The 12,569-nt window shown below is 45.6% G+C and overlaps 2 protein-coding genes across 5 annotated transcripts in view; both read left to right on the forward strand.

Annotated features, from left to right (window-relative positions):
- Window positions 1-12,569, forward strand: part of GNAL (G protein subunit alpha L) — a gene marked incomplete at its 3' end in the record, with an annotated part of 92,527 nt that overhangs the window by 64,897 nt on the left and 15,061 nt on the right. The window lies entirely within an intron of this gene.
- On the forward strand, window positions 10,188-11,841 carry CHMP1B (charged multivesicular body protein 1B). Its single transcript, XM_082416459.1, has one exon. It carries the CDS (start codon window positions 10,330-10,332, stop codon window positions 10,927-10,929), a length of 600 nt encoding a protein of 199 aa, XP_082272585.1. The 5' UTR covers window positions 10,188-10,329; the 3' UTR covers window positions 10,930-11,841.

A 12,569-nucleotide genomic window follows, 5' to 3' on the forward strand; every position in this document is an offset into this window, starting at 1 on the left:
ATGTCTTGATAAGAGTTAACGTTACACAGGTGTACGCATTTGTCAAAACTCAGCAAACGTACACTCACAATTTGGGTTTCTATGGATCAAAATTTACATCAGAAGAGTAGTAAACTGTCAACAAACATTGATTTTAGCTAATGACCTGGATGCTGAATCATGTAGGAGGAAGTATTCTGGTGTTTGCGATTTTGTTGAAATTATCAAAAATAAGATGGATAAATGGGGTAGATATGTGACTTTTTAAAGTACAGTAAAGGGCTTCCCTGGTGGCAGGAAAGTGCTTAAGAATCTGCCTCCCAATGCAGGGGACATGGGTTCAAGCCCTGGTCCAGGAAGATCCCACATGCCACGGAGCAACTAAGCCCCTGCGCCACAACTGCTGAGCCTGCGCTCTAGAGTCCGCGAGCCTAGAGCCCGTGCTCTGCAACAAGAGAAGCCACCGCAAAGAGAAGCCCGCACACCGCAACCCTGCTCACCGCAGCTAGAGAAAGCCCGGGCACAGCAACAAAGACCCAACACAGCCAAAAATAAATAAATTAAATAAATTAAAAATAAAGTACAGTAAAAATGGTAATGGCAGAATCTAGGTGGTGGGTATTCAAGTATTCACTATAAAATTATTTCAAGTTTGTTGTGTGTTTGAAATTTTTCATAATAAAATATAGGGGGAAGAAAAATATACATAAGTATAGATGTGATCAGAAGTCTACAGAAAAATAAGTAACATAGCAGCACAGAGTAACGCATTGGTAGTACCCCATGAAGTATATAATATGGCACACAAGACATTTGATGTGGAAGGGTTTTACTATCATTCTTTTAAGTGTTTGCTGAATTATGGGAAACACTTGCAAAGAGCCCAGGGAACTCAGGTTGAAAACCACTCATACTACTAACTATTAATAAGATGTGCAGCTACAGAATAATGTTAAGAGATGTGTCCTGTAATTCTCAGCTTCCAAGTGTAGCTGCAGAATAGCCCATTGTTATAGAAACTTACCATGCACATCATACGAGTTAACATATCCATCCTCACACAAACCCAGAGAGTTTATTATCTCCATTCTACAGAGGAGGAAACAAAACTGCCCACGACTACGTAGAGCTACCAGGCTGTTACTTGATTTAACCAGGATTTCACATTTTAAACCTAAAGACCTAAACCTAAACCTATTATGGTTTAAAAGTTTAACAAACATTATGTGAGCATGAAATGCCTGCCAGGTGCTGCCACAGAATAAATTTTAAAGATGATGAGGGTGGGTCCAAGCTTATAAATAAGTGGATTTTCACAAGGACACCCATTTTCTCAGATTCTGAAGTCACTCTCCTTAACTGTTCATTTTTATCACATTCGTGTCTCAAACATAGTTTGCAAATGAAAACCAGGATAGTTGGGGTTTTTTTATAGAGGTCCTCACAGTTCAAGAAATTTAAAGGATAATTCACCGAAAAGGGAAAATATTTGTAAACTATGTATCTGATAAGTTATTTGTATCCAGAATATATAAAGAACTCTTACAACTCAATAACAGAAAGATAAATAGGGCTTCCCTGGTGGCGCAGTGGTTAAGAATCCACCTGCCAATGTAGGGGACACTGGTTCGAGCCCTGGTCCGGGAAGATCCCACGTGCCGTGGAGCAACTAAGCCCATGCGCCACAACTACTGAGCCTGTGCTCTAGAGCCCACAAGCCACAACTACTGAGCCCACATGTCACAACTACTGAAGCCCGTGCGCCTAGAGCTCGTGCCCTGCAACAAAAGAAGCCACCTCAGTGAGAAGCCCGCGCACCACAATGACGAGTAGCCCCCGCTCACCACAACTAGAGAAAGCCCACGCACAGCAACGAAGACCCAATGCAGCCAAAAATAAATAAATAAAATAAATAAATTTATTTTTAAAAAAAGATAAATAGCCCAATTTTAAAATGAGCAAAGGATCAGAAGAAACATTTCCCCAATAAGATATATAAGTGGCCAGTAAGCTGTGAAAATGTGGTGAACATCATTGGCTCTCAGGGAAATGCAAATTGAAACCATAATGAGACACCACTGTACACCCACTAGGATGGCTAGAATCAAAGAGTCAGATGAAAACTAATGTGGCGAGGATTTGGGGAAACTGGAACCTTCATATTTTTGCTGGTAGAGATGTAAAATAGTGCAGCCGCTTTGGAAAACAGTCTGGCAGTTCCACAAAAAGTTAAACACAGAGTTACCGTATAATCCAGCAATTCCTAGGTATACACCCAAGAGAACTGAAAACATACATCTATACCAAAACTTTAAGACAGGGACTTCCCTGGTGGTCCAGTGGTTAAGACTCTGTGCTCCCAATGCAGGGGCCACAGGTTTGATCCCTGTTGGGGGAACTAAGATCCTGCATGTCACGCAGCGCAGCCAAAAAAAAGAAACAATCCAAATCAACTGATGAATGGATAAACAAATTGTGGTCTGTCTATGCAATGGAATATTATTTAGCTGTAAAAAGGAATGAAGCACTGACACACAGTACAACATGGATGAGCCCTGAAGATGTGATAAGTCAAAGAAGCCAAACACAAAAGGCCACATACTGTGTGATTCCATTTTTATGAAATACCTAGAATAAGTATTTCTGTAGAGACAGGAAGTAGGTTAGGGTTGCATAGGGCTGAGGGGAGTTGAGGGGGCGGATGAGGAGAGGTCCTGCTTGATGGGTACCGGGTGCCCTTTTGGAGCAATGCAAATTCTAAAAGTGATCGTGGAGCTGGTTGCACAAGTCTGGAAGTACGAAGAAAACCACTGAATTGTGTGCTTTAAATGCACTTTGTGTGCTTTAAATGCACTTTGAGACCCCCTGTTGCAACTGGCTTGTTAGATTAATTTGGACACCACAGTAAAATTAATATGGAGACTACTGATCATTTGAATCTGCCTAATTTTAGGGCGTTTATATTTAATACCAAGGAGAAAGCAAAAAGAGAGACTCCGTTCAAAAGTGGTGAACGATTGCTCCACAGAAGTGGATGCTCCTGACCCTATAAAAGGATCTCTGTCTCACCTGTGTGCCTGAGCTGGCAGTACAGGTATGCTGCTGAAAGAAAAGGGAAGAGGAGAAATGGAAAAACAAAAATACTGATTCAAAATACGATTCCCATACTGAAAAGATGTCTTGATATCTCTAAAAAATAATCTTTATGGAAACTGGCAGGTAATGTTATAAGAAGTTATTTCCATAGGATTTTGAGCTGTTCTTCTCCACACAGTGCCCGACACAGTAACATCTCATTAAATATTTGTTGAATGAATAAGTAAATCTAATCAGGTATTTTAAACTCTCCGTTATGGATGGGTCAGTGGGCCACTGCTGGCTGTTCCCCGCCATGCCTGGAACAGAGCCCAGCACATAGTAGGTGTTCAGAAAGCAACTGTTACATGAATGGACTTTTACATTATAACTGTTCATTCTCGGTTGTACAGAATTCATCTTTCTCTAAAACTCAGATAAAGGCACAATATCTGTTCATAGCAGCGTTATTCAAAATAGCCAGAAAATGGAAATAACGTAAGTGTCCAACATACGATGAAAGGAGAAACAAATGTGGTCTAATCAGACAATGACTGTTGTTCAGCCTTGACAGGACGAAAGTCTGGTTCATGTTTTCACATGGCCTCCTGTCGAGCAGAAGCATTCACTTCTGCTCATAGAAAACGGGCTGCTCTAGTAAATAGTACATTACACAAGGACTTCCCTCCTTCCAGTAAACAGTGAGCGTGTGTTCACACTGTCAAGAAATGTAATTACAGCCTTTCAAGTATGATTCAAGGAGTGAGGAAGCTGCCCTTTGGTAATTTCACATCAAAGAAAGCTTTCAAAAAAGGAAGAAAGTAAAACCGTCCTTCTTCCTTACACCAAATTCCATTGATCACATAATAATTAGACTCCATGATACCAGTAGAAAGCTACCTTTCAAATACAAGCTTCATTCTGTTCTTATATTAACTTACTAAGCACAGATGGAATTCCCGTGTGCTCACTAACAGTTTTATCCACGTGATCACAGTTAAGTGCTTGGTACTCAGTGTTCCCCACCCTGTTCTCCATCGATGTGAACCTCGAGGGCCGGGCATTGTTTCTGAGGAGAAGGAAATACATTTCCTGCTCTGAAAATACATTTTCTCTCTCCCGCAGTATGCTAGAGTTTACTGTTAAGTATTGTTTTCCAGATGTTAACCCTGGCTGGGATTTATTATATTTAGGACACGGTTAAACATGCCTCAAGTCAGCCTAGTGGTTCCTGGAATAGAAATATCTGCTAGAACCTAGCCTCAATGGGCAGATTTATCAGGGAAGCTCCGCCAGCACCTCTGTGCCCCGATTGTGGCGACCCTTCCAAAAAAAGAAACGCGGGGGAAATGCACCCCTGTGCTTTGTGGAACAGTATAAATGCATCACGTGTGTGGGTTACTCACCTGCCCCCACCTCCCACCCCCGCCGTACATCCCGAGCCTCGAGCCAGGCAGTACTTGTGGAAACAGGTGTGAGCTGGAAGAGTCCGGCCCAAGTCCACCAAATAGTAGAATAAGAAAGCATAGCCACTATATTTTAGTTCAGATACCTTGTATCTGATGACTTCCTTCAAAATCATTTTAAAGCTGACACTGCTTTTAAAAATACCTACCTTTGGCCTCCTTCAGACCACAAGTGTTCACTGTCTCAGAGAAACTGAAGGCTATCATAGTAATTATAGCAATGTAGAAGTGGTAACAAGTATCCGGCTTTTTTAACAGGATTTTTCACGTTTTAAATAGAAGTTTTAAGTTATTTCTAGTAGGATTCATTGAGTTAAGTTATAGTGGAGTTCTCATCCTGTTTTGCTTCCTAACTAAAGATATCAGCTTAAACTAACAAAACCTTTATGTTTTGGCTCAAAAGCTTAATTGCAGCTCCTCCTTGAATAAAAGAAATTGCGAAAAAAAAAAGAAAAAAGAAATTGCGAGCTTGGGCACTAATGGCCCGGGACTCCTTCCTTTATGTGTACAGTGTGGGTTAAACTAGACCTGAAGGGACTTTAAGTGGTTCTCAGAGTACATGGCTGTCAGCACTGTCCTCTGTTCTGTGGCCATGGGTATTTTAAATCACGTGACCCACTTAAGCTTAATTTAACTGTGGCAGGGATGCTACTTAAAAGCTGTGTCTCGGGATGGGTCAGATACAGCACCGATTAAGGATGTGGGTGTATCAGCTGCACACACTGGTCCCAGGAGCGGCAATGAGGGGCCCAGGGTTGGGTCCCGACACTCAACCCCACCAAGCCCTGAGGACACTCTGCTTCTAACGTTTCCATTATTCACAGAAGGAGCTGCCAGAGCAGGCCTAGACACGGCTGTGATGTGCAGCAGGTTTACTGCCCAGGGTGCACAGTAGCTGTTTTTAACGTACGACTTGTAAGCTGAATGTTCAAGTTTAAGGGGAAAAAAACTTGTGTGAGAACCGTCAGCCTCCAGGTTCCTGGAGAGCGGTCCCCTCTGCAGCCCGGCTGGACCAGCGAGCAGTCCTGTCCGCCTGCCCCGGACCTGTGGTCCTGAAATCTCTTCCCACCCAGAGCAGTGGCCACAAGGTGACCTACTTCCCATCAGGCAGCCAGGCAGCTGTTAGGTACTGCCACATGTTTCTATGCAGGGAATAAGCTTTTCTTAAAAATAAAGAAAAAGTAGCAGAATAAAGATTCCCAGTGACGAATGGAAAGACTGACTGGGAAGAGGCGTGCAGGCACATGTCCCAGACCGTGAAATATTTCAGGTCCTTGTTTTCCGACCACAGTTCCTTACTCTCTGCTTATGTTCATCTGTCCCTTTGAGGCAGGAGGAGGAGATTTTCTCACCGAAGGAGGAGATTTTCTTCCTACAAACTGTTTTGTATATGGAGGAGTAACATAAAAATAGACACAGTCCGCCTTCTCCCTTTTGCTGAATCTTCTCTCTGCGTTCCACACGAGATCTGGCAACATCCGTCACAAATTGCCGGGAGAAAAGCAATTTAAACAGTACATGTTTTTCTCTAAGTAAATCTTAAAACGAATCTCTGCAGATTGTTTTAGGGATTGTTTTAATGGAATTATGCCGTGTATACCATTTTGGTCTGTTCCTTTTGCTCCAGTTAAGTTTTTAGGATGTATTCATGCTTTGAGTATGGGTGTAGCTATTTATTTTCATTACTATGTAGTATTCGATTGTAAAAATCTGCCACAATTCGTATCTCTGTTGTGTTCACAGTTACGTTGTTTCCAGGTTTAGGTCATGACGTCTTGTTTTGTACCCGGGACACACGTGCAAGCGTTTCTCTGGGGTGGATCATTGCAAGCAGAACTGGTGCTCATGGGGGTGCACTTTTTAACTTTATTAGATAAAAAAGAGAGGTTATATCTACTGACACTCCCACCAGTCGTGTATGAGAGTCTTCACTGCTTCACATCTTGGCCAAAACACACTATTTTGAGACTTTGCCTGAATTATTTGAATTCAGGGATTTTTTTTTTTTAATTTAATAGTTTTGAGCAGCCTCCCCCGATGCCAAGACCTGATGAAGGCACGACTGTTAGATCCTAGGTCCTCCCTTTCCAGTTTTACAAATGAGGAAACTGAGGCCCGTAGAAGTGAGCTGGTCTACGCCGGATCGCACGAGGAATCACCCAGCTTTACCAGAAGGGACCAGCGCCCGGTGCCCTGACTCCCAGTCAGGATCACACCCAGGCCTCCCCCTCTGGCTTTCACATTGCTTCTTTTGTTGGGAAAGTCCAAAATCGTCCTAAAATAAGACCAAACTGAAGAGAATCCGGAGTTACGTTTTAACAAAACTCAAGTGGGGAAATTAATATTTAGAGACTTAAAAAAAAAAAAAAAAAGAATTACTGCCATTGCTGTTTTCTGAATCAGATTGTTCTTTATTGCAAAGAGGACCGGGAAGGGGTGTGGAGGCTCCTTCTGTGAACGGCTGGGCGCTGTAGGCATTGCTTTCCTCTGCACCAAGGGAAATCCCGGAAGTGTTTACAGCCTAGAGTGTTGAGGTTTCATTTTCAGCCTGTCGTCAGATCAGTAAGGTGTTCAGCATAGAGCAGGAGAATCTCTGTGTCCGTGTGATTAGACCATCAGGACAGGGGGACTCGGGCTGTGCTGCCACCGTGAGGACCACTGACCGGGCGTTTCCCAGCTGCACCTGTGTGGAACATCGCGGCAGTCCACTCAGGGGCGACTTTTCTGTTTCCTTCTAACGCTTTCTTGTTTTCGTTTTTCAACCTGGACATCATGTTAATATAATTTGACGGACAATGGCTTTGCGATTTCCCAAGGTTTGAGGAGTCTCGGAGTCTCACATTATAGCTGTGTTCCTAAATGAATAGAGAGGAAAATTATATATATAATAGATGCAGTGGTGTATGTCATGCACTCCTGGAAATGGTCATCAAGGGGATATGTGCCCAGTGCCGCATCCTTTGCCTGCAGTCATATGTTCAGCAGAAACACACTGAGCTTCCGTGTGTCCCTGAGGGTGACTGGTACCTGGTGCCAAGCAGTGAACTTTCAAAAGGGGGTGGTTCCAGATGATTCCTAGGAATCTGACCTGAACAGCTGGGTGCATGGAAGTGCCCTTTAGCAGGAGGAGCATGTTTGGGGGGAAGGACCGAGCAGTCAGTGGGAGGACTTGCCAACGGCCTTGCACCCCCAGCTCTCCAGGGTCAGCAGGTCGTTGGGACATTGGGCTCAGAAGGAAGCTGGCTCTAGGAAAGTGACCATGAGAGCTTCAGCCTGGGTCATACTGAGCACAGTGGGGTGGCTGGGGTGTCAGAGAAGAAAGCAGAGGGCCGGGCCTGGGAAGGAGGGCCCACGGCGAGATCAGCCTCCCCTTGGCATCCAGTCTGCCCGGGCCTCTGGAGTCCTCAGCTGGAGTCTGGAGTCCAGGCTGTCCAGCAGCCAGAGGAGACCCGCCTTGGTCAGCAAGCATAGCCTCAGGGGCTGTCAACTTCTCTGAGCAGCCTTCCTTAGCTCCTGTTAACCTCGTGGTCAATCCAGTCCTCAGCTGTCTCAAAACAACTCCTGCTGCATCAACCTCTTCCTTTAAGTAAAAATGATAACTCCACTGGATCCCATGTTAACTTACTGGATCCCCCATTGTTTCTTACTTGTCCCACTGCAGCCCTGGAATCCCATTCCTCACACTCAGCAGCTGTGGCCGCAGCCAGTGGCTTAGCATGCTGCGCTTCAGTTCCCTGGCCTGTAGGATGGAGGTGTTAACAGCGTCTACCTCCTAGGGTTTGTGAGGATGACGTGAGTCAATTCATGCAAAGTGGCCAGAACAACCCAGCACATCAGGACTTAATATGTTAGTTGTCATTATCCTCATAATCTGTCAAGGTTTCTCATGCTTATATTCCAAACCCTGTCACCTAATGGAACAGGCCATGGGTAATGGTCAAGGAACTGGCTTGCTGACTGCAAGGGACCCAAAAGAAAGGGCTGGGGTGGGGGACAGTGGGTGAGCAGTGGAGGGGGTGGGGCCCTCTAAGCCCCACTTTAAACAGATTTCTTCCCTTTATTGGTCTTCTATATTCTGTTTCTAGGAAATGTCTCATGTGAAGAAAAAGTTCTGCTTTAGGGAAAAAAGTAATCTTGGCTAAGCTGCTGACGAGGGTAACGTCCTAGCCCCTCTCAGCCACAGTTCAACTCAGCAAAACCTTACTGGGTTCAGTGCCTGCTGTGTGCAGAGCGTGTGCTGGGTTCCATGGGGGGAAAAGGAATAAGACTGTTCTCTGCCTCCACGCAGTTCGTAATATAATAGGTACCCGGACCCCGTGCCAGGCAGCCTGACATGTGTGCTGTGTGGGGTAAGGGGACAGCATGGAGCGGGGGTCCTGGAGAAGCAGCTTTGAGCAGGGGCAGGATCACAACAGGCAGAGATGCGACGGCTAGAAGCCCAGGCAGTGGGGACAGTGTCCGGAGGCCCATCCCTCCTCATCCACACTGACCAAGTGACACAAATGGTGTTCAGCCTCCAAGCTCAGCCTGGCTTGACTGGGTGGGGAGGGAAAGAAAAGGGAGGGTGGGGACTGTGTTTGCCGCGTGCCTTCCTGCTCAGGTTTTGGAGCAAGAGAGTGATATAACCAGAGCTGGGTTTTAGGAAAATGCATGTTCAACAGCACCACGGGCAAACTATCACACGAGGCCCAAAGGGATGGTGAGACTTTGGATTAAAACTATCTCAAACAGAATTACTCTCAGAGTTCATTTTCAGCCTAGCTCCTTAGGGCAGGTAGGGCCCTGCTATGTTGTTATTGCTGTACGGGAGGAATCTTCCTAAAAGAAAAAAGCCACAGCACAGTCTGCTGCCATCTGAAAGCCTGCACTTCTAAAGGTATAATACATGGTGACAGTTTTGATCTACGCCAGTGGGTGTGGGTCCCAGTACTTCAGCATCCTCTGCCTGCATAATTTAAAATGACAGTTTCGTGTCAAAATGAAATGTGAGTGAAGTTCCTTGGATATTTATAAAATATCAAACAGAATCATGTCAGCAAAAGATGGGTCTTTTATTACTAAACCACACAAGGATTTTTGTATGTTTGGAGTTGCTGGCAACTCATCTACAAGCTGACCTTCAGCCACAGCATATACGAGGTGGTCCGCGGACCAGAAGGTATTTTCACCCACTGCAGTAAAAGGATGTCACAGGCTGCAACCAGATTGTCCTCAAAGACCGAGGCGCAGGTCAGTGATAAAACTTTTTCTGTTTCGTACTTTTAATTATTAACGGTCCACGTTCCCCTGAGAAAGTGGAAGTTGCCAGAGCAGATGGAGAAGGCTGTGGTCTGCTAACCTCAGGACAGCTTCCTGGTTTCCAGCCTCTGGCCGGACACCTCAGGCCACCAAGTTTGGACAGTTTTTACGTGCAGCTCCAGACAATCCTGTCCGTGCCTACGAAAGTGTGTGGACACGCATTTCCGTGAATTTACTAATGCTTCAGTACTTTAACAACTGGTGCGGGTTCGGGGAACTCGGTGCAGTCGGCGAGCGCCCGGGTCAGCGGGGCCGCGGTCAGCGCTACAACATCTCGCTGCCTGCGCCCAGGTCCGCCTGCTCCAGGTCCGGGAGCCCCGCCCCCTACGCCGTGCGCCACGCCGACCCCGCTCCCGGCGCCGAGCGATGACGTTACGGTCTGCGCCGCGTGCGGCAGAAACGGGAAGTGGGACCAAAACAAAGGAGCGGCGGCCAGGAGCGGTCTTTCTTTTCCTACCTCCTCTGGCGTCCACCTCAGCCCTGGCCGCCGACCCCCGGGAGCCGTACGATCATGTCCAACATGGAGAAACACCTGTTCAACCTAAAGTTCGCGGCCAAAGAACTGGGAAGGAGTGCCAAAAAATGCGACAAAGAGGAAAAGGCCGAAAAGGCCAAGATTAAAAAGGCCATTCAGAAGGGCAACATGGAAGTTGCGAGGATTCACGCCGAGAACGCGATTCGCCAGAAGAACCAGGCGGTGAATTTCCTGAGGATGAGTGCTCGGGTGGACGCGGTGGCCGCCAGGGTCCAGACGGCCGTGACGATGGGCAAGGTGACCAAGTCGATGGCCGGTGTGGTTAAGTCGATGGACGCGACGTTGAAGACCATGAATCTCGAGAAGATCTCTGCCCTGATGGACAAGTTCGAGCACCAGTTCGAGACGCTGGACGTGCAGACGCAGCAGATGGAGGACACGATGAGCAGCACGACGACGCTGACCACTCCCCAGGGCCAGGTGGATATGCTGCTGCAGGAAATGGCAGACGAGGCCGGCCTCGACCTCAACATGGAGCTGCCGCAGGGCCAGACCGGCTCCGTGGGCACGAGCGTGGCCTCGGCCGAGCAGGACGAACTGTCCCAGAGGCTGGCCCGCCTGCGAGACCAAGTGTGACCGCGGAACCCGCTCTCAGGCGTCCCGGCCGCAGCCACGGTCGAAGACGGATACCCTACGCTAGAAACTCGGAACCGGCCTGAATGCTGAACTGCTCTTACTCAAGATGCTTCTACCTTTGGGTTTTACAGTGCTCTCCAGATACACGAAGACGTCCCAGGCCTTCTCCACTCTTAAATGGATTTGAAAGTTCTGTATAGCTTGTGATCATGTGTATTTTTATAGCTGCCTTTTAACAGATCTGGTTAACTTGGCGTATATGAATCTTTCTCAAAAATTTGGTCAAAACTCTAGTTCCCGTGTATTCAGTATTCTGCCCGAATTACCAGAATTGAAGGTTTTCTTTTTAATTTTGTGTAATCGATAATATCTAGAGTTGACGGGAGGTGATTACTTAGGTTGATTACAGCGCTATCAACACCTCATTAAGAGATTTATTTTATGGGCAGTGCTATTCTGTGTATCCTTTGTTTATTGTCATCAAATCCAGACTACAGGTGACTATTCATCTGTTCTCATAACTTACACTAAAATTACTTTACGACTTTCCAGCATAATGTTCAGTTACTGTTTATGTCCTATACATTTTTCTTATGGTAGTTGTCTTTTTATAACTGGAAAAAATGCCATGTAACTTGCATTTATCATAAGAGAAAAGTGTTCATTTATGGTTTTAAGATTTACAAGGTTTAACGTTAGTATGACAGTTTTTTCCAAGTGAACGTCTCTCTCACGTTTCTAGTTATTTTCCTATTTAATTAGACTTCTTTTAAAGTATGGCAATTAGCATGACAGTCACATTACTCTGACGTTGCCAAAGAACCGTTGATTGGTTTGAGAAAGCCCTGGGACTGTGTGTGTGTAGGTTTTGTTTTGATTTTAATCAAAAATAGAAATAAAATTAGAACTGCATTTTAGGTTCTAATTATTTGCATTTATTATCTTGTCTTAAAAGCAACAGCTCTTTTAAAACCTCGGAAATACAAGTTGGAGTGTTTGGCTTAGCCATGCAAATCCCTTACACATACATGCAGCCACCTGGAAGTCTGGGAAGGACAGATGCAGGGTCAGACGATAGGCTCGACCCTCTCAGGCCAGAGCCCAGATGTGCTGCCTTCCATCTTTCTGGCATGGTGGTGTGTAAAGTAAAAGTGAAAAAGCAGAGCCTGTAGCTACCACTTTCTCAGAGCCGCAAAACATGGAGAACAGCAACTTGCTTTTGCCTTGGCGAGCATATTAATCTAAGTTAAACACTTAAGGATGTTTTAAATTCCCTCTTCCCTTCACTGGAGAGAATTCCAGTATTTCAGAAAATAATTAAAGGGGCTCTTCCAAGCCTTTTGAAAGATTGAGAACCAAGTGTTCACTGTTACAACATGTCCCCCTGTATGAACGTGTGTGTATTAAGGGAGAAAAAAAAAATGAAGAGTTGTGTGCAGATGAGGACTGACCCTCGTATATAAGTGTCATTATGTCTGACTGGATGTTGTTCCAAAGTCTTCTGTAAAGGACACCTGCCAGTCGTCTGCCCCAAATCCTCTTTCTAGAACTAGTCCCTTTTGGTGTCTCCTCTCATCCACAAGGTTGCCCAGAGGCAGCTGTGTGTGAGCACAGCATGAGTCCTAACCCCTCTTTAGACT

This window comes from Balaenoptera physalus, assembly GCF_965194825.1.
Source record: "Balaenoptera physalus genome assembly, chromosome: 12".
Lineage (NCBI taxonomy): Eukaryota > Metazoa > Chordata > Mammalia > Artiodactyla > Balaenopteridae > Balaenoptera > Balaenoptera physalus.

Bases quoted from the DNA above. Each gene is read 5' to 3' on its own strand.
- CHMP1B (XM_082416459.1), top strand. From the start codon at position 10,330: ATGTCCAACATGGAGAAACACCTGTTCAACCTAAAGTTCGCGGCCAAA.